Consider the following 22948-nt stretch of genomic DNA (forward strand, 5'->3'; position numbering starts at 1 on the left):
TGAGTTGGTTAAATGAGAAAGCCCTGCTTAGAGAGAGTTAATCTTCATCTTGACGGAAAACAATCATGCAAATGAATAGTGGCAGCAATTCTGTAAAGATCTACCCTTTTGATTCATTGTCCTGAATTAAACTTCTGAGGTAACGTCACCAAACAGCCTTACTACACTTTTAAAAGTAAAGTGCTCAAAATGCCCAATGCCGCTTTTAGGTTCTAGTTCAATGGATGGTTCTGAAAGAGCCATTTTTTAACAAGATGTGTGATGTGAAGAACCATTTTAAAGAACGACCCATTGAAATGGTATTTTGGAAACCAAAATTGATTCTTTTTAGACTCCAAAGAACCCTTTTTGCACACTCTTTTCTGCAGACCTAATGATGCACTTGTAGATTGTGGATGTTGTATTTGGTGGGATGGCTGCGCCGGACTGTTGTGGTGGATGTGGTGGTGATCATCTACTTTACAATAGCTGTTAGGACCTGAAGCAGCAGCTCTTGAGCCAAGTTGAACTCCTTCAGCTGGTGCAGGAAACACATCCTCTAATGTTTCAGGTCAGTGGCGACTGTAGCTCCCTGGGCCTTGAAGGACGTGAGTGGAGGGCTTCTCCTGAAGTCCACTGTCATATATGCTGTTATAAGTATGCTCAGTTCAGTTGTTGTGACTGTTCCAGTTCCTGAATGGTTCGTGGCTTAGACATGCAGTTCTAGGGTAACCTGTGATTGGTATAGAACCTTTACATCATGTGGAGGTTCTTAAAAAAAATAATGTTTGTAAATAAGATATGTGAATGTGAAGAACCTTTTCCTATAGTAGTTCCTGGCACTGTGTATCTAAGCCAGGAAGCCTTTAGGAACCTTCATTTGAAAAATTGGGACATGTGTTTCAGGCATATCACTGAGGCTGATGTCATCTATAGCTCTAGATTAGATATTGTTTCTTTGCTTGTTTTTTCAGTGTCCAAGATCACAAATTGGATTTGGTTGATTGAATTGGTTGATTCTTTTATTGCCACATAACATGTTGGTGGTAACTGTATCCAGTGCATCAAGAATATACACACAAACATACAATGTAACACCTACAGGGGACAGCGGGCACAACCTAATACATTTTGTGTTTTGTTAAATAATTCTAACAATATTTAAGTTGGAATAATCGTGTTTTCAAGCAAGCAACATATACGTCTCTGCTACAAACGAACACTTGAATTTTGTTTCTAGCACATACTGTTCAGGTACAGTGCCTCCAACAATGACGGGAAGCGCAATGTTACAATATACCCATGCTTATTTAAAACCAAAATACTAACATCTGAAAGAGACTAATATAGTAGAATAAAGTCCCTGTTTTCAGATGTTTCCTCTTTTTCATTTTGAAATCTGTTTAAACATAAGAAACTAAAAGACAAACTTTACTTTATTGTTTGTTTACTAAAGGTGGCTTAGTTGTAACGCTGTGTAACAACTAACCCTGCAGTATGGAGGCTGTACTTAAGCCTAACTAGTGCTTGCTGTGAGCTTTTCACATGCTTCAAAAGTGCTACAATGTAGGCAACAAGATGATGATCAAAGTAATATAAGGTTGGATTCTGTGATTTACACAAACAGCTTAGTAACTGAAAAAAAACTTACATTACTAAAAAAATACTTACATGCCCTGAAAACACTCTTTGGCACAGATCTCTTTAAAACGCTGATGTATCGCTCTGAATTTTGGTGGGAGACGGTGGATTAATGTGGCCAGAAGCACACGCTGCTTGATCTTGTATAACTACATAAAAGGTCTGTGTTAAGTTGTGCCCCAGCGTTAGGTTGTTCCCCACGCTCCCCAACAATACACACTATACAATGCAATATACAATTTACACAAAATTTGTATAGGATAAGCATCAAAAGTTACACAGTAGTTTCACCCCTGTGTTCTAAGGCTTTTTACAGACAGACTATAATAACGTGCTAATCAGTAGAGTTTCAAAAAGATGTTTTTAAAGCGGACTGTCTTGGTTTTTGAAGATCTATAGCGTCTCCTAGAAGAAAGTGGTCAGAAAAGATGGTACGCTGGACGAGAGGAATCTGTAGTTATTCTCTTTGCTTCCTTTAGAGTGTGCTGAGTATAAACAGAGTCAACGGAAGGAAGAAGTTTTTTCAATTATCTGTGAAACTTTACCAACAATACCTTGCAATTTATTACAAATTTGAAAATCTATATTTCCATGCCAAACTATAATAGATGTCAGAGCACTCTCGATAGTTCAGAAAAGGTCTGCACACTAATAAAAAATGTTTTAAAAAGTTTAAGCGAGATCTTTAAAAGAAAAAAAATAATGTACACTCTGTAAAACGTGGTTCTTCAAAGGTTCTATATAGAGCCATGAACACTCATAGAACCCTTTGCATGATTAAAGAGTTCCTTGTATCATGAAAGTGTTCTTTAGATTGATGTAGAATGTGTTGTAGTTGTAGACCATTTTCAAAAAGGTTCTATATAGAGCCATCTATAGCACAATCTCCATCAATCTGACGAACGCTTTCTTGATGCAAAGAACCCTTTAATCACGCAAATGGTTCGTTGAGTGTTCATGGTTCCATATAGAACTATTTTCTTTACTAAAGAACCCTTGAAGAACCATCTATAGGTGTGTTGAAAGACAGTGTAAATGTTTTGGGCACACAAGATCTTCAATTTGTCTTTGTGTGACCAACATGTTGCACAGTTTTTCTATTTTTCTCTATTAAAAATCTTGATAAAACTATTTTTAAGTGTTTTTATTTGTGTGCAGGCTTTTTCTGAGCTAAATCCAGTTTCATTATGCACCCACAAACCAATAGTTTGAACAGCTTTTTCTCAGGTGCGGTGAGTTCTTTTTAGACTACAAGGTCATGCATTACCATTTGTATTGCTATTTGTGGCATAAATCCATTCAGCACCGGAACACAGGGCACTGTTTTTAGTATGTACAGAAGATGAATGAGTTCATTTCATTTAGGAAAGTCTTTTTCTTTCTTTCTTTCTTTCTTTTTCTTTCTTTCTTTCTTTCTTTCTTCCTTTCTTTCTTTCTTTCTTCCTTTCTTTCTCTTTTGTTTGCTAAGGCCATCCGTGAGCTCTGTTCAGAAAGATTACGCAAATGTGAAGAGTTACTGTGAAGTCAGTAATCCCACTAGACCTGGCCCTCTGGGCTGTCTGTCTGTTTCCTGTTCCTCCAGGCTGTCTGTCTGTTGTAGACACATGAAAATGTGTCCTTGATCGGATAAACAAAATGATGGAGAGATTACAACAGAAGAGAGTTATAGAAGAAGGTCATGACAGATGCTTTCAAATGCAGTACAGAAGATTATGTCAATAATCTCTTAGTCAAAGTCACTGAGTGAGGGAGAACTAAGAGAGAGAGAGAGAGAGATTGAACAAAGCAATGTTGAGGATTGTTAAAATGTAAAAAAGATAGTTTCTGTTGTTGTGGCTCTGAACTCCAGTACACTGGATTTAAAATGAAACAGTGACTGTAAGATTAAAGTGTCTGTTTTAATGCAAAGGTATTTATATCCACGTTTGGTAAGTAATTGGACAAGGTATTGTTATCTTAAATAAAACTTCGAAATCAACATCTGCCTACAGTCTGCAGTCCATACATATAACCTGATGGTGGCGTCTTCCCAAGCGATGCTTCTATTCCTGTAATGCAGCCATTTTTCAACAGTGAACACAGAGTTGGCCAAGAAACAAATGAGCAGCTAATTGTCTACACAAACACACACATTTTCTAAACCACTTATCTTTCTGGGTCTTGGGGGGTGCTGGAGCCTACCCCAGCAGTCATTGGGCTGAAGGCAGGAAACGCCCTGAATAGGTCACCAGTCCATCCCACACATACACAGGAAGAACATGCAAACTCCACACGCCAGAGAACCGAACCCAGGCCCTTCTTGCTGTGAGGCGACAGCAATACCCACAGCAACACCGTGCCGCTATTGTCTAGTAATCTTTAAAATGTCTAAAATGGTAGTAGTGTATAAAATGTGTATACAAATGGCTACAATTACATGATTTATTCAATATAGGAATATACACTCTGAAAATAAGGCTCATGATTTCTATGCATTCTTTGATTAACATCCAATATCGCAATGTGGAGAAGCATAGAGGTAAAAATATCTATTATCACTACTTAAATTTTTACAGACTTCAGGGGGAACTCTCAGGGCCATATGATTTCTGGGAACTCCTAAAATAATTTTTTATTCAATAGAATCATGCTTGTATATAAACTCTGCAAGTATTACTGTACTACTCTTGTTTCATTAGCTTTGGATGGACAGTAAAGGGTTAAATTCTTGAAATGCCCAGGGAAAAACTGGCCAATCAGGATTTGGAATCTAAGCGAGCTCTCTTATTGGTTAGAACTTCAAGAGATGAAGCGAAGGCCTAACGCATCATATTAATCATCAGCAAAATTGCAAAGTGACACTGGAATCAACCAATCAGGTTTTGATTTTCAACACACGGGACCAATTTCTCAGCAAAAATGTCACACTAGACCTTCTGGAAGTCCTACATACTTCACTGACAGAACACGTGTGGCAGTCAATCAGTGGGTTGTAAGAAATGGAAAACAGCAGGGACCTCTCTACTGAGTCATGGTGAAACTGCCAAGGTAAAATATGTTAATATGTCTGTCACAAACTTCAAGTAAAACATGGAATGCCATTTAGAAGCTTAGCGCTAACAAGCTACTACAGTCCCATAGGGAAGCTAGTGGAATTCCAGAGGTGTTTTTTTTTTTCTTGAGTTTTAACAGCCCAAATTGAAGGCCTTGCGCTAATAGGTACTGACAGACTTACAGACACATCTGAGAAAATCATGGTTCATAGTAAATCACTGTTCATTGAATCACGGTCTGCAAAAACTGCAAAACAAATCCATCAGAGAAATGAGAAATCTATGTTTTCCTTTCCAGCAAGGGCTGCTTTGCTATAGTCGTGCCCCGAAACACTCCCAAGTAATCCAACATTACACCACAAAGGAGCTTACTAACATCAGACATTCTACTGTTGGAAGAAGCACAAAAGCAGCAGGTTGGCACCATCCAAAGTTCTAAGCACAACCGCAGAACTACAGCAGGCTAACTCAGGACACATACATTGTTTAAAGGCCCATGTAGTAGAAAACTGTACTTTCTTTGTATTTTTGGAATAAAAAAGAGTGTTTAAGCCTAAACTGCTATTTGAATGGACTAAACTAACCTGAGAGGCACAGGCACCGTTACTCACAAAAGATCGGAAAGCCAGTTGACTCAAAACTCACCTATAACACACTGTAAAAAGTGCAATAGGGTACAGTGTACTATAGTAGTGACGAATTAATAAAACAAAATAATTTTGGTGGAATCCCTTTAATTTTATTAAACGCAACACATCTACATAACATATGTAGTCAGAAAATGTAGAACACAAATAACAGATAAAAAGTTATATACACATGATATATACAACAAAATGATGTCATTATAATTATAAACTAATTGCTTACTCACATAAATAATACACACAGTATAACATACTAGCATAAGTAATGACCGTTAGACATGAAACCTTGCTCAGTGTGGGGATTGTTCAGAGGCCCTATTTGGCACTTGAGGTTTGTTTTCTTGTAGTTTAGTTTATACTCCTGAATGCAGCATCTATACTTACCAACACTAAACTGTTGCAAATCAATTATGCGTTTTGTATAATGCCCTTCAATCTCTGCATTCTACATACAGAAACACACATGCGCGCACACACATTCAATAGCCGTAGTTGTAGAGGCTCTAACTGTAATTGAATTGTGAGACTCAAGTCACCAAGTACTGTGTATTGTACAGTATATTTACATATCAAAGGTGGAACAGTCTGGCTCATGAACATTTCTATCATGTTTTTTAGTTACACATTAGGATTTTAAGGAGCATCATAGAGAAATTCCCAGAAACAGGTTACTTTGCAGGTTCACACTGAATAAGACGCAGTGCATCGTCATTGTCCATCACACCTTTGATGAACTCTCCTTCTGCAACCCGCTCTGTGTGAGAAAGAGAAGAGCTGAAGAGTTTCATTCTGAAATGCTGTATGATATTTATGTTATGTATGTTATGTTATGTAAGGTGTAATTAATCATAATATAGCATTGATATTTCTTACATATGTAACGCCCTATAATGTATATCATAAAAAAATTCTTGAAAGTGGTCAATAATGTGCTTTGGAACAAAACCCTTTGGTTACTGTGGGGTTATTATGGGAGATAACTGTTACTTAAAGTCAATCTGAAACCAAAGTTGATCTTTTTTATCTAGTTAGTTCATGACCTCCTTTACTTTTAAATGACAAAATTTGTGTTTTCCCATCATTTTCCATCAAACTTCTTTCTGCTTCCAAAACGTGCTTTGAGCTGGTTTTTTCATGGGAAAAATGAAATAAACCCATAATATCAGATTTCACCTCCCCTTCCCACATATCATCAGGCAAAATGCTCAGCCAGCTCAGAGACCCTCCACAATTCAGTATTTCACTTGGTAATATGTGACAGTATGGAAGGAAAATGCTTTATTTTTTCCATTTCTGATCATGTTTTTTTAAACCTTATACTGAAAAAAAAAACATGGATTCTTTGCAGAGGCTAAGAACAAACAAAGCTTCATGAAATGTTCTTGGTTTCAAACTTCTTCGAACTTTGAGAAGGTTCTTCATGCTCGCAAAAATCTCATTTACATTTAAAAAAGCCCACAGCCCCAACCAAAAATGCTTCGTTGTGGAACAAACTAAAAAGAGTTCTTTAAAAAACCATCCAGTTCATTACGGAACTAAAATTGGTTCTTTGATGGAATCACCCCTAAAGGACCCTTCCTGACACCTTTACTTTTTAGCTTGTACGTATAAGGTGAACATCCCTGCAACCTAAAAGATGTTGGGAAATCAATTACAGCAAATTAATTATTTATCATAAACAAACAGTCTCACCATTCTCTCCTTTGCCGAAGAAGCTCCAGAGCTTATCTGCTCTCTTCTCTGGTGTGTTCTCATCACTGGGCAGCTTCTCCTGCTTCTCCTTGGGGATCATTTTGAAAATGGCCTGATGGGAGAATATGACAAAGACTGAGTTTGATTTATTTGTTATTGGAACCCATTTATGTACTTATTACTGCAAAGTTGGGATTCATTTGTTTCAATTGTATGCAAAAGTTTGTGGACCCCTGGTCAAGTGACATGTTTTGTTGATTTTCTAATTGAAAACAAGTTAAAACATTTCTGCACATTTTAATACAATAATACAATAAAATCAACAAAATATGTAATTTGGCCAGGGCTGTTCAAACCTCTGCATATGACTCTACATTCAATAATTTTTTGTTATTTTATATACAATAACAAGTTATACATAGTAGATTTAAATCTTGGACAATAAGTTGGACACCAAAAAGTATTTTTATTTTAGTTTTATTCAATATTCAAGGATTACTAGTTATTATATAATATAAATTCTATACTGTCATTTTCTACTTACAACCATTTATGTCAAGTCGTAACTTTATAAATATAAGGCACTTATTATGAAGTCATTGTAAATGTTATATGTCTTTTTCAGTCATTTTAGAATCACCATCAGCTCCGTTCATCATTCTGGACACATATAAACTTCATTATTTATTTTTTTTACAGCATCATGCTTATTATTTGTGAGCTATGAAATTACACAGGATACGGAATTAATTTTATACATTTATCTGAAACCACACTTGTTTTATATCATTGAAACATTGTTTCCAAACTTTTGAAGAGTGATTTTAAAAATGTGAACAATTGTGTATCTGGATCATTCTACCAAATGACTTCAAACAGTAGTCCCACTGTAAAAATAGATTATGTTATGATCTATTTAAACTCAAGGCATCGATTGAGATAGCAATTAGCTTAAAACGTGCAAAATCTAGTTTATAATCTACTATATATATATGTGTATTCAGGCTTGCTCCAAACATTTCATTGTACAGTGAGAATAAAGATATATTATCTTAAATCATGTATAATATATTTATAACCTACATTTACATATGTGTGTGTGTGTGTGTGTGTGTGTGTGTGTGTGTGTGTGTGTGTGTGTGTTTTCAGTGTTTTTTAAGATCTTTCTTTAAGATGTAAAGTGAAGTTGAAATATTTAGATTCATCATGAGTTTAATTTTTAAATAAAACAACTTTATTCAAAAATTCTGTCCCATGTTTTCATGTCACTCCTGAACAAAGAGTTTTAGTCCATAGGTAGAGCTTATTTTAGCCACACCTCTACATTTTAGAGCAGGAAGTGAGACTGCATCCCTGTCCCTCCCTCATGGCCACATGGTGAGCAGTTAGGTCCCATTGTTTTGAAGTAAAAGTGTCCCAAAGTCTGAAAATCAGTGTAACATTAAGAATTGTCACTACCGAAACACATATTTTCTTTAAGTAAACATTATCACTACTGAAACATTTGGTAAAGTCTCCGTAGTGTTACGATTGTTTTGTTAGTGACAAAATATAACATTAAATCAATGTTTATTTTATCAAAACAATTAAACTGAAAAATCAGAACAGAAAAACAGAAAAATCTTGCCTTATAATTCAGAAAAGCCTTTCAGCAAGACTGCCTCAAGCCTAATGTGAAGGTGAAAATGATGCAAGAAATGTACAAGGTGCTTACATGTTGGAGGGTTTTTACAGGAGATATTCTTAAACACAGTGCAGTTAAACACTTACACTACACTGTTTAATGTTGTTCCTGTCCAACAAACCACAACTCGCTGTGCTTGCTAGGCACTGCAAGAACAACTGCATGTACACAGTGCTGGTATTCTAACAGTTTGTTCATCGAGCAGCCCTTCCACGCATGCGCACATCATCAGTGAAGTACAGTAACTGAGTTTTTCTGCATTTTTAATGTTAATTCAGCCCTACTTTGAGTGTGTTTTACAGACTCAGTTAAATGTTATTGCTTACCCTTTGATAAAGTAATTTAGGCCTCAAAATGTCCTACCTATAGTTTTATGTACAGTGCTAGCTATAAATGTGCCCTGCTGTAGGACATTAGGACAAGGTAGCATAATTTGTCAGAACACCAGGTCTACCTAATAAGCAATATAAGCAACTGCTTAGAGCATAGAGTCGAGACCCTCCCGCCTTTCCGCATAGGGATTCCCGGCTAAGACGGCATTTTCTTTGATTTTTCCTGGTCAGAAGTGGGAAATTCAGAATTAGTCAAACGTGATCCTCACATGAAAACGTCACATTTATGATGAACAGCCAATCGTGTGAAACATGAGGAGTCACAAGAAGGAAAAAGAAATCATACTACCTAAATGGGTAGACAGTAAAGCATTTATAATGGTAAAAAAGCAAAGCTGTCGCCACTGCCACCAGGGTTAGATCAAACTAGCTGGGTGAGCAAGAAATACTGTTGTGAGAAAGAGCCCCGGACCTGGAATGCTGTGAATGTAATCTGTGATTTAAACTGTAACTTATTAGAGCTCCAAATGAGCATCTAATCATCAGCCATACACTAATTAGCCAGATATAAATGTATATAATTTAGACAGTTTGCAATAGTCATTGTTATTATTTTGCAGTACATCAACTAGTAAGATGGGGCCACAAAAAATCCTGCTTAGGGCCCTGAAAGGCTAGAGCCGGCCCTGCATATACACTAAGGTTTGTCAAACTGAGGGTTTTCTGAGACTTGAATAAAATGTTATGTCATTATCACTGATTCCAATCCACTCCAGCTAAGATGGTTAAGCTAGCTTAACACTTAACCGAGTCGTAAAGCTCTGCAGTGCACAACTCAGATTCTGCCATCAATGCATTAATGGTATCGTGATTTTAAAATGACCAATTACATTTGATTAAAAATCAGACAGCAGAAATTAAAAATGAATTCTGAAATTTTACAGCTGCTTCCTTTTTCAATTCAATTGAATTATAAGCCTTTCAATAATAGTCTAGTTTTCATAGCTACAGAAGTCAGGGACTAAGGCTGATGATCTCACATCACCTGGATGGCTGTGTGGGGATTCATGTCATTAGAAATTTGAATTTAAATGCAAAAATCTGAATTTGAATGTAATTATTTTGAATCTGAAATTGAATTCTGAACTGAAACTGAATTTGAAGGTTGAAAGAGAGCAATATAAAATCTCAAACTGAACTTTACGATTGATGATGCATGTACATGTACAACATAAAATTCGAATAAATCACATTTTCAGATACACTTTCTAAACAACATCTGGGTTTCTTGCAGCAGGCAAAAGCAGTCACAAGTCACACTGCAATCCCTTGCAATCAGTACTGTTCTTTACTTCTCATATCACACTATTAGCTCTGTTGTAGTGGGAGCAGCTTCTACATAGGCCTCCTCTACAGCGCTGACGTTTAAAGGCGCATCCCTAAATCCTTTTTATTCCTGTGTAATCCACGTTCAGCTCCATTTCGGCTCTTTCTCTTTAGTCCATATGCTATATTTACCACCTCTCCCTCTTAACACCCGCTCAGCCGAAGAGCTGGGTCATGGCAATTTGTTTACTTGATGAATCAGGGCATCTTATTAAACCAAAGATTACTTAACGGCAAGCTGGTAGGAGTGTCTCACTAGTGTCAGCTAGAGGCTACAAGATGTAGTCATTACAGTGTGTTGTTTTTAACCGCTTAAACTTAAGTCCTGTTTGTTGATGCACACATCAGTTTTTGATTAACTTACATATTAATTTCATAGAACATAGTAATAATTTACAGAAGATAGTGAACAATACATTTTAGGACTCAAAGAGGTAATCATGCTGAAATGGATACGAACATCACTTGTTAAGATCATTTTAATAATAATTAAGGCCTTTGTTAAGGTTTGTAACCATAAAATGAATAAATGTCGTTACCTTAAATTTACAGCAAATAACTGTTCTTTTTACACATACATGTGTATGGATCATTCTACCCAACTGGTTTAAACTTAGAGTTCAAAACAGACTTGGACGTTAGACTAAAATCTTTTTGCTTTGAGTGACCCTTTATCTATATTAAAATAAATCATTGAACACTGCACACAATCATGACACTACTGAAACTTTACTAAATGTTTCAGTAGTGACTGATTATTATCAGTATTATAAGCTACTAGAAAACAGAGCTTTGAACAGTTGTACACATATAAAATAATATTGTCTTTATTAAAACGCAAAAAGCTTGGTTTCAGTATGTGTTTCAGTAATGACAGTTCTTAATGTTACACACTGATTTTCAGAGTTTGGGACACATTTACTTCAAAGCAATGGGATCTAACTGCCCACCATGTGGCCATAAGCGACAGGGATGCAGTCTCACTTCCTGCTCTGAAATACACGGGTGTGGCTAAAATAAGGCTCCGCCTATAGACTAAAATTCTTTGTGTTTTGGTACCGACATGAAAATGTGAGTCAGCATTTTTTGAATAAAGTTTTCTTATTTAAAAAAATATTGAAAAATGTAAGTATTATTTTATTAAGTTAAAATGTAGGGGTTAGGATTTGGGACAGGCACCTACCAATGGAAAGTTCCCTATTATTGATGATTTTCTATATATTTAGCTTATTGCTATTTCATATAATGCCTTGGGTTTAAATATATTAAAGGTTTAGGATTAAAGGTTTAAAACATCTGAGCTTTAAATACTTCATTGTTTTTTTTTCATATATTTTTAGAATGGTCCATATATATATATATATATACCATTCTATCCAGATGGTGTCAGACAGTGAGTCAATATCCCTTGTGATTTGTCTGGTCCACAATCAGGGATGGCCTGTTTCTAAGAAAAGGTCTCGGGCACTGTGATGTCACCACATCCTTCTGTGGACATGATCTTAAATCCTGATTGCACACTGAGTTGAGGAGCTTATCTCACTCTCAGATACCCCCCACCCATTCCCCTCCCCCGTTGATGATGGTTGTCCCTATAGAGCCCAGGCTTAAGCATGGTGACCCTCCGCGACACTGATCAGCTTTGATATGAAATGCTCTTGATAGGTGTTTACAGTACATGACAGAGATCAAATGAGCTAACCCTGAGGCACAGATTCAGACTTTCAATCCAAACGGATCCAGAGGATGTAAGATTAATGCCTGATGTCTGAGGGTGGGGAACCATGAATTTATGCTTTTAGGACTTGCTATTCCAGAATTTAAACACCACAGACTGCATTTTACCATTTGTCAAAGTATAGATCTAATGGGAAATCACTAAAAGACACTATTATGTTCATATGGCAGAGAAAAAATATTTTGTTTTGTCTTCAAAATTACATCACTGTATAAGCATTACAATACACGCTACATCTACATTTATCATTCTCCCTCTTTTGGTCTAGCAATAGCAACAGTGTCAAAATCTGACCAGTGAACCAGCCAGTCTGGGCTGGATTTCCTGAAAGCATCTTAGCTCAAAGATAATCCCTAAATGGTAGAGCGGGCATAACACTGAACACTCTCTCTACAAGTTAAGATGATCTTAACTCTAAGATGTTTTTGGGAAACTGGGCGAAGGCTAGTCTGTTCCAGGTTGCAAAAAAACCTTTACTTTAGCAAAACCAATTTCTAGTTACTAAGTGCTTCCATTGTTGACACAGGTGTACAGTTGTGCACATTAGCCTTGCATAATTTCAACAGAAAAGCACTGGCAATAGACTGGGATGCTCTGAAGCAGCTGCATATGATTAAAAAGTAACCATTCCCAATCCCAGACACTGGCTAGAGGTGAATAAAGACCCCCAGTATTGGGCTTCTGAGCAGTGGAACTGCATTCTCTTGAGGGATGGAGCTCCATCAAATATCTAGAGTGGAAGTGGCACTTGTGATCCAGAACTAATCATCCAACATCAGTACCTGACCTCATTCGTGTTCTTGTGGCTGAATGCAATCACATTCTCACAGCAATGATCCAACATCTAGTGTAAAGACTTCCTAGAAGAGTAGAGACTGTTACTGCAGCAAAGGGGGGACAAACTCCTTGATTTCAGAAGAAACACTGCATGAGCAGGTGCCTACAAACTTTTGGATGTATAGTGTAGATAGATAGATAGATAGATAGATAGATGGGTGCACTTCTCTTAATCAAGGACAGCTGATGCTCATTTGAAGAGGAGCCCCAGCAGCATAAGACTGGCTCTCTCTGGCATGAGAGGAGGTGAAGGATGCTGGCCTGTAAGTCTCCCGCAGAGAGAGAGAGAAAGGGACATGAAAAAGCCCAGAGGACTCTTTATAGAAAAAACATTGGATTATTATATACACTTTCTAAGCTGCTTATCCTTCTGGGTTGCACGGGGAGCTGGAGCCTATCCCAGCAGTCACTGGGTGGAAGGCAGGAAAAACTCTGGACAGGTCGCCAGTCCATCGCAGGGCAGACACACAGACATATAAATTCACACACACACACACACCTAGGGGCAATTTAGCATGTTCAATTAGCATGTCTTTGGATTGTGGGAGGAAACCCGGAGTACCCGGAGGAAACCCACGCAGACACGGGGAGAACATGCAAACTCCACACAGAGAGGACCCTGGTCACCCGGCTGGGAATCAAACCCAGGCCCTTCTTGCTGTGAAGCAAGAGGGAACACGGAACAAAGGTAGGAACAAGAAGAACCAGCAAACTATCCCCTATCTTCCTGGACCCACTGGAACTCCTCTCCTGGGCTTGGAGTGATCAACACCAACAGCCAATGGGAGACTTTGGCTGGGCTGAACTACCGTGCCAGGGAGAGAGGTGGCACCTAGCGCCGCCGGAGTGGTGCTGGTGTGCATGGTGCCTGAGGGTCCCCTGTGAGGGACTGCAACAGCAATAAGGAAGACTACTGCTGTTGAGTGCATCCTGAGGACTGAGAGGATGACGTCGACAGCATAAATTCTGATGTAACTGAGCTTCCACAAGCCACACCATACATGCTCGAGCCTGTGAGGTTTGTCATCCCTGGGCCCCAAACTGCACACTCCCTCAGCGATGCTGCTTTGCTCCTATTAGTGGAGGAGGTCCCCAGCACAGTAATGGCCCCCACTCCTGACTGCCCAAACTTGAGGTCTTTCTCTCCCTCTCTCCCTCCTTCATATTCTGCCTGATGAGCCCAAACCACCAGTGCCCCTCTGCATGTGCCCACACCTGTCCCCAAGCGTGGTCTTTGTTCTCCTGACTGAGGGCCAGGTTCACAGGGTGAGGGAGGTGGGACTGGTGAGCTTGGGCCCATGGCAAAGGACTTTCCTCTGGCCCTCACTGCTGAAACCAGCCAATTGCCTGGCCGCTGTCTGGTGCTCCAGAGAGCATCCCTAGCTGTCCACATTGACAGCACTGCCAGGTGCGCCAGAGAACACTTTGACATCGCCGCCTCATGCTCCAAAGAGCACCCCAGAGCTGCCACAAGCATCGACAGCGCCACCGGGTGCTACAGAGAGCACACAAGCTGCCCCCAGCATCTACAGTACTACCTGGTGCCCCAAAGCTGCCACAATCATCACCAGCACCACCAGGTGCTCCAGAGAGCATGCCAGAGCTGCTGTCAGCATTGACAGCACTGCCGGGTGCTCTAGATAGCATGCCAAAACTGCTGCCATCATCAACAGTGCTGCAGAGTGCTCCAGAGAGCACCTTTGGTGTGGTTTGTGTCTGCGCTCAACTCCTCACAGCGGCCCTGCCTACTCTGCCTCCTTGGTGTCGGTCCAGTCACTGTATCATGCCTCAACTTCCACCCTGGTGGCTGGTCACTAAGGGTGGGGACTGTAGCGGTGGAGAGGTGGAGTCACTGTATTTCCCACCAGTTACCAATGGGTACATCTCCCCTAATCATGGAGAGTCGATGCTCGTTTGGGGAGGAGCCCCAACAGCATAAGACTTTCCCGGCATGAGACAAGGAGAAGGACACTGTTTCCCAGTCAGTGTGCGCTGGCTCTTCCCAAGGCTAGCACCACAACAGACAGATTGACAGGTAGATAGATAGATAGATAGATAGATAGATAGATAGATAGATAGATAGATAGATTTGGATGAGAACGGGGATAGAAAGATTAAGCTGCATTAAGTTTCATTGTATTGTTCCTCAAGACTGAGTACCACAAAACCCACTAGACCACATTAATCCGTTTTCTCTTACCTGGCAGATTTCACACACTTCATTTTTGGTGATGTAACCATTTTTGTCCACATCAAACAGCGAGAAAGCCCACTCTAACTTCAAGGACATCTTGCCTGAGGAAGTCATATGCAGGGCCACAATATACTCCTTAAAGTCCAGTGTGCCATCGTCATTGGTGTCAAAGGAGCGGAAGACATGCTGGGCGTACGTCTTCGCATCACTGTCGGGAAAGAAGCGGCTGTAGATCTCCTCAAACTGAGGCAGCGTGATGCGACCTGAGGGACACTGTTTCTGGAAGTTCTCGTACCACTGTGCGATCTCCGCCTCTGAGAACTTGGTGCTCACCTTCAGGTCGTTCAGGACCTCTCTGGACACCACACCACTTTTTGAGTTTCCCATGGTACGCTGAAGGATGGCTGTGTCAAGAATTGGAGGTGTTTCATTCATTCTTACAGTGCTTGAATTAAGGTTATGCCAATTTGCAGTAATTCAGTACTTTTTGGACCTGTCGACAGACCTGTCGGCTGGTCCAGACCTCTGCTACTTAGTCTACTACTTAGTCCTATAGCTTAATACTAACGTAATCATTTTGCACTGCTTGCCATGTAGTTACTGGCACAAATTAACCATGAAATTTCTTAGCTGTTCTTTAGCTTGTTTTAAATCAGGAAAGCTGTCATGGTGTAAATGACCCATACAAATGAAACATGAAGATGCTCATTATTTACTGATACCAATAGTCTAAAAACAGGAGTAACCAGCATATAAAACTACTTAGACTTACATTCACTTTCAAAGGTCTTAGTTCAGTAACAAAAAGAGATTAGAACAGTATGGAACTCTTATTCTTACCTTCACCAGTGGAGTAAAGGTGGCAGTCCCAACAAACTGAAGCAATAAATGAACTGCGAGTGAAAGAAGGAGGAGAGATAGAGGTAGCCACACATCCACATAGGATTAAGTCAATTAACAAGGATTTCAAAAGGCTGAGCTATAAGAGGCCCTAAGTGAACTTGATTGTACAGTGTTATTCTTTTCTCTTTCCTTCAACTTGTTTTATTTAAACAGTAAGGCCTCTTATCCAAAAGTATTCTCTCCTTTTACTTATTTTTCCACTTCTGCCACCAGTTTTGTTTGTGTGGTACTTAGAAGACCTTAATTTACTTGAAATCTGCTCTGCATCCGAACTGCATTGAGTATCCATGTCATGTTTGCTTTATTGTATATTTGCCCTCAAATGGGAATTCCACAGACTTTTCAAGATGTCTGCATAGTTCAATCATTGAGACGTAAACACAGTCATTCAGAGTTTTTTTATGTGAAATGTTTAATTGTAGAGAAACGTACAGACATGGATTTCTTTTCAATGGAGGTGACAGAACCCTGGGGTCACCATGTCTTCAACACAAATATAGCCATTTTATTAGGCATCCAAAATGACTAGTGAACCTACATGTGACTTCTGAATTTTATATGTAATACTGATGATGGTACCATAGTGGTAAATCTGAAAGTTTTCAGGCAATGTATTCACAACCATTTTGTGAAATGACTTTCAATAAGGGAGCTTTTAGAGGCATTAAATACGTCTGGTTCCTATCACCACCACTGTGAACAAATGACTTTGTTTACATTGTGATCGTGAAAGTTAAGGCTTTGTGCATGTAGCCGAATCTTACGGAGGCAGATGTGGTGCACGTTTCAAAATGTAGAGTATTTTCATGTCATCGATGCAGATAATATGGTTCCTTCCATTCATAAAGTCTAACTTTCAAAAGCACATCCATTTTTACATAAACACTTAAACACTGCACACTTGATAAAAAAAACTGTAGTGAAAGTGAGTTTGTACAGTGTAAGACAAGCTACGAGCGCTACATCCACCTTAGCCCTAACCTTAACTGTTTGTGATATGTTTCAAGTTTAATTTGTATTCTTAAGATCTTACCGTCTAGATGCTTAGAACAGGGAGCCTGGAATAGCTTTTTTGTCCCTGACACAGTACTAAAGGCTTGGGGGTATAAACCTCTTTATCTTGTCCACATATGACCTCTATTCCTTTCTTCTTTCTTACCCTCTTGATCTATTTTTAAATGAGGATATTCTTCAAGGTACAAATATACTCTACCAACATCTTCTTATCAGCTTACTGCCTCCACTGCCATATTGCCACAGGACATCTTCGAGATCAATCCCTCAGACCCTAACCTTTGCTCTATATCAGGAGAGGGCTGCAGAGTGAGAGAAAGGGAGATAGAGAATGCTGGTTAGGCAAGCATGGCGAAGAGAAGGAGTGAACACAAACCAGGGAGTCGAGCCAAAGTGCTGCACTTGGCTGATCTAATGCCTGATATCCATTTAATTGTGTTGCGATTCCAGTTAATCGTTTCGTGATTAAAGTTGGACACACAAGGTTAAATAGTGGCACCAGCACAAAGACACAATGCCTCAGTTAACCCTCTACCATGACGCCAGCAATACATTCTTAGACTTTGGTGATGTCTCCTTCAACTCGTTAATAAAATCTTCCCCCCAGAGAAGTTGGGACGTGTGCATGTCCAGGACAGTAAAATGGAGCAGCATGTCGAACTGGAGCTTTCAGCTCTATCACTGTATAAAAGAAGCTAATGCTGCCTTTGCTGTTGGTTGCACTGTGATAGTTTCTATGCAAGCATGTGCCCACATTCAGAATGCAATTCAGATTGCTAAGGGCTACTATCACACCTCAATCCATATGGAAAGACTGAAATCACCATAATAATCTGCTGTATGTTTTAACCTAATCTCTATCTGGTGTATCTGCAAAATGCAGTAATATAAATTAGGCATTCTATTCTAAAACTAGAATTTAATGTTATTTATGTTATGTTATGTAGCACTCTCTAGCACAGCAATGTTCATTCACTGCAATACCCAGCATGCATTACACAAATATGTCAGAGAACCATCGAGAATCCCCCTAGAAAAAAAATAGCCACTGATTTAGAGGCTAATAAATACAGACGTGATATCTGGCTTTCTTCTGCCTTAGCCAGCTAGCAGGGAAAAAAAAATCAAGCCCACATAAGCCCACATGAGCGTCCTAGTAGTTTTTCAAATGGCCCACCCACCTTCAAGATGCATCATCATAAGGGGATTTTTCTAGTCTTTAAACCAGAACATGTCATTCTATAAACTACTGTGGCACCACTGTAGGTGGCGTGCAGGCATGTTTATAACAGATGCCTAATGTTTTTTATTTTTTTTTTATTTTGGCCGGGGTGCCCTTCAAACACAGAAATAATATTGCCACTGTGCAAAAAATTAATAAGTATCTCCAAAATGGCAACTTTACAGGAGAAGGCAAAAATATTGTTTACTTTTAATGCAAGTTAATGTAAATATATTTACTTGTCTAGCAATTTTGGAGCATTTCTATTAGGTCTTCATTATGAAATTGCCACACAATGTAAAGGACAGCTGCTGGAATGATGTAGCAACAACATGTTTCCCTGTACTGGGTAAAAGAACAGAAAACCTGTTGACTCAAAACATCTAAAGCGAGTGCCCAATGGCTTCTATTATAAGTATATCTTGAGTTAAAAGTTTTTCTGTTCTTTCACTACTTACATAGAATGTGACAAAATAAATATCCATGGTAATAGACCATATGGTAGAGATCAGCTGATAGAGATTACGCTGAAAGACAACGGACGATTCCTTTAACATGTGGACTGCTATTCATGGACATTCATAGAATAAACGGGTATTTGCTGTGCAGTTATACTCTATTAATCACAATGCTTCTACAAAGCTAAATCTTCCTTTTTCATGTGTCCTCCAACCCTGATGCATGTGAATGTCAAGTTTACAGTTTATACACCCTTCAGGTCAGCACAGGGCACGCTGGAGGTAGGCCGCATGGCCGCTAATCTGTGCCCAAATCCCATTAGATGTCTTATAATTGGCAACATCTTATTTAAAGGTTTAAAGTGACAAGAACTTCATCTCTAAATAAAGCTGTACTTCTATTTTTTCAATTGTCTGCAACTCTTTTGCCTCTAATCTCTTTTACTACAACCGTTAGCATTTGCATTATCCTTTTTTAAGTTTACCCTGCCAGTCTGGAATAGCATGGGATTGGGGTCATAATCTCTCAGAGGTAAAAATGCACATAACTGTACTGCACTGTAACTGAGATAGTCCTCTTCATGGCACGTCAGGAAAAATATACACATTCATTTATCTGACTACAGAATGGCAGACGCAGACTGTATTCACTATAAGATCACTTGCAATCTCCTTGGAGAGGAATTAAGTCACACTGTTGTGTGGTTCAGCATGAGTTACAAACAGGGTGCACACAAAGGCCTGTAATCCCAGATCAAACATAAAGAAAGACATTTTAACTGTTTGCTACCAGCAGCCAAAGCTGTTATCTACGGTAGTTCGCAGAGTCTGCTACACCACATATTAAATCTATGTTTTTGATTGCATTATTTTTGTGGTGTATTTTGGTACATTCACATTTAAGTTATGGCTGCTCAATATTTCATTTGTTATTCATTATCACACTATTGGTCTTTGCAAAACAGCTGGAGAGAAGATGATACCTAAAAGCTCACACTTGAAATGAGCTACCTATACATATGAGAATGCTCTACATTTGGCTTTGTGTCATCTAATTTAAAATCACAGCTAAAAAGCAAGCAAGCATGGGACCATAGTCTGCACATCATTAAAGTAGCTGGCATTGTGCTTTATTTTGTATGTTATTTTATGATGTATTATGATGTTTTATATAATTTCATGAGCTGCTACAGGTACAGCCCATGTACTACAGTTGAAAATTAGCCAAACTGGCTAAACTTGCATGTTTACAGAAATGTTTATTAAAGGTAAAGTGTGTAGGAGGATCTGTCAGCAAAAATGTAATATAGTATACAACACCATGCTTCCATTACTGTATAATCACCTGTAACTACGAATTGTTGTGTATTTGTTAGCTTAGAATGAGGCCTTCATATCTACATACGGAGCAGGTCATCCTCCAACAGAGGCCACCATTTTGCACTTCTATGTTTCTACAGTAGCCCAGATTGGACGAACACTGGCTCTAGAAAGTGCCTTTTGCATTTTTATGTTAAAGTTGCAACTTGAATTTGATGGCCCTGTAGCACTGGTTGGAAGACGTAGAAAGACTCAGTGGCTGCTGCTAACCATGCTGGCTAACCATTTTGTGTTGTGAAAGGTTTGAGAACCAAAGTTTTGACAAATGGAGTATCGTAATTAATATTTAGCACATGTCTTGTGCAAGGGAGGAAATCCTTGTCATCACAGAAGCAAAAACATGATGGCCACCACAGGTTCTACTACATGCTTGAAAAGAGATGCAAGAGAGGGGTATTCAATTGGTAGCAATCTGCAACCTCACCGCCAGATGTCACTAAATCTTACACACTGCACCTTTAATGTGCACTGTCCCTGTAAATCTACACTGAAAAAGCAAAGTCAAAAAGTGATGAGGACTATTCTTCAAGCAGTGAACTATGACCATTAGACCTACGCCTTCAATTTGGGCCATAAATCTCAAAACCTGGTCACATTATTAGGACAAAACCCACCATGTTAATGCAAGTTTCTGCTAACAGCCCTATGATATTCTGATAGTTTGTTATTGCTAAACTAACAGAAACATTCACACAAACATTTTTGGCAGTTCTAGATTAAACATAGACATTTTAAGTTTCTAAAAAACACTGTTTTACTTGAAGCTTGTGAGAGGCATATGAGTATATAGTCTACAACCCATATGTCAAACAGAAGGCCCACGGGCCAAGTCAGGCCTGTGACACAGTCTTATTTGGCCTGCAAAATTATTTAAATTTTCTATTCCTACTACCCCGTTTCACTCTGAGATGCACTACAGTCCCCAGCATGCACTGCAACATAGTGTGCATTCTGACCCCCTTCCCCCAGCAACAATCGATGGGGCCAGTGGTTACACAGAAAGAAAAGATGCCTGGTGTCTAGTATAGTTAGGATTATTTTGAATAAGTATTTAATGCCTATGTTGCTGCTGCAGTTTTGGCATATTTTGAACAAACAATGGCCAATTCAGGTCATGGCAAAATTTGAAGTAAAAATAAAATAAAAACACAGCTGGCCAATGGATTTGCTGAGATTTTTTAATGTGGCCCTTTTAGTGGTTAAGTTTGACACCCCTGGTCTACACAGTAGCAGTTCCACAGTGACTGTTTCAGTAGTTTGGCTGGTATAGAGCCACCACTGTTTTTCCTCACAAAACTGAACCTGCCTATTGTTGATTCCTCTTTCACTCTGTGATTATCGCTGATGGTTAATCTAATGTTGCTGGTAAGTGATGATTGGCCAGTTTTCCTTTGGGAGGTTCAAGAATGTTTTTCCATTCAAAACTTAACAAAGAAACAAGAGTGGAGTGTAATAAAAGTTCAAATAAAAGTATGATTCTATTGAATATTACCTTAAAATTACAGGCATGCATTTTTTAGTGCCTAGAAGGCCTTGTTTCCCTCTGGGAATCATGTCACATGTATTTTTGTCTATATTGTGCAGCACTAATTTAGAGTATTTTGTATCTGTATCAAAATACACTATGTCCAAAAGTATTCAGACAGCCCTTCTAATAAGTTAATTCAGCTATAGCACACTCATTTCTGGTACAGGACTTCAATTGCACACATACAGCTTGTAAAACCTCCATAGGTTCCATTCCCAATAAGAAGCATCCACTAGAGGGGGATAAAGCACCCCCCAGGCTGTAAAGCAGTGGAACTGCATTCTTTGGAGTAATGAATTGCCATCCAATACATTTTGTATGGGTTGGACTATGGTTTGTGATCCATAACTAATCATCCGTCTAGTGTAAAGCCTTCCTAGAGGAATAAATGAAGACAAACCCCCTATTAATACCCTTGATATTAAGAAGAAATGCTGGATGAGCAGGTGTCCACAAACTTTTGGACAGATAGTGCACATTATTTTCCCCTTTAAAGCATATCAATCATTGATTCACTACAAATGTACCTTTACATACATTTCATTGCGTTATCTAAGAAACTTAACTGAACCAAGATGTTATTGTAAAAAACTAGTCTATTTCCACAGTCTCCTTTATACATAGTATAAGTAACTGAATTCACAAATTAGTGTAGGTGTCTAAATACTTTTGTACATATAAAGCAGCCAATATTAGCCTGGACCATGTTTTACTAACGCTAAGCTTATGTTCATTACAATCAAAACATGTTTACATGACCTTAAACTTGTACTGAACTGTTAGTGTACATATAAACATAGCTTATACTGAAATAAGGCTGAGCAATATGACAATTTCCATCATTATCATGATGCACTACATCATATAACACTAAACTTTCCTGACTATATTGTGGATGTCGACAGTACTTAACAAGACTTTAAACTGGCTGTTTGATTACAAAGACAGGATAATTACTTAAAATGATGGTTCTTCAAGGGTTCTTTAGTACAGAAAAGCTCTATACTGAAGTTTTCAAAATTGAATTACTTGCCACTTCCAGTAACTGACCTATATACTGCACTGCTAGTACTAATGAAGAAATCCCACTTTTGCTGAAAAAGTACAAGATCTACCGTTACCTCAGGCACATATGCCTTCCAGGTTTAATACATCATGCTTAGATCTCGACCGAGGCATAAAATAAAGAAAAAGCTTTTTAAACACAGAAACATTTAATTAGTCGGTACATATAAAGAGCTGAAAGAACAAAGACCATTTGCTGCACAACACTTATCATGA

At 38.7% G+C, this 22948-nt stretch overlaps 1 protein-coding gene across 1 annotated transcript; it reads right to left on the reverse strand.

Moving 5' to 3' along the window:
* Positions 1 to 5967: 5967 nt before the first annotated feature.
* rcvrn3 (recoverin 3) lies at positions 5968 to 15549 on the reverse strand. Its single transcript, XM_036565718.1, has 3 exons — positions 15169 to 15549; positions 6992 to 7103; positions 5968 to 6053 (listed from the first exon to the last, which is right to left on the reverse strand). The coding sequence occupies exons 1-3, from the start codon at positions 15547 to 15549 to the stop codon at positions 5968 to 5970; spliced, it is 579 nt and encodes a 192-aa protein (XP_036421611.1).
* Between the last annotated feature and the right edge of the window lie 7399 nt (positions 15550 to 22948).

Source organism: Colossoma macropomum, unplaced genomic scaffold (genome assembly GCF_904425465.1).
Source record: "Colossoma macropomum unplaced genomic scaffold, Colossoma_macropomum, whole genome shotgun sequence".
NCBI lineage: Eukaryota > Metazoa > Chordata > Actinopteri > Characiformes > Serrasalmidae > Colossoma > Colossoma macropomum.

Excerpts from the sequence above, each read along its gene's own strand:
- rcvrn3 (XM_036565718.1), bottom strand. The coding sequence starts at position 15,549 with ATGGGAAACTCAAAAAGTGGTGTGGTGTCCAGAGAGGTCCTGAACGAC. Across the intron at positions 7,104-15,168 it reads AAGTGTGTGAAATCTGCCAG|GCCATTTTCAAAATGATCCC; the intron begins GTAAGAGAAAAC and ends TTCTCCCATCAG. Across the intron at positions 6,054-6,991 it reads CTTCGGCAAAGGAGAGAATG|AGCGGGTTGCAGAAGGAGAG; the intron begins GTGAGACTGTTT and ends TTTCTCACACAG.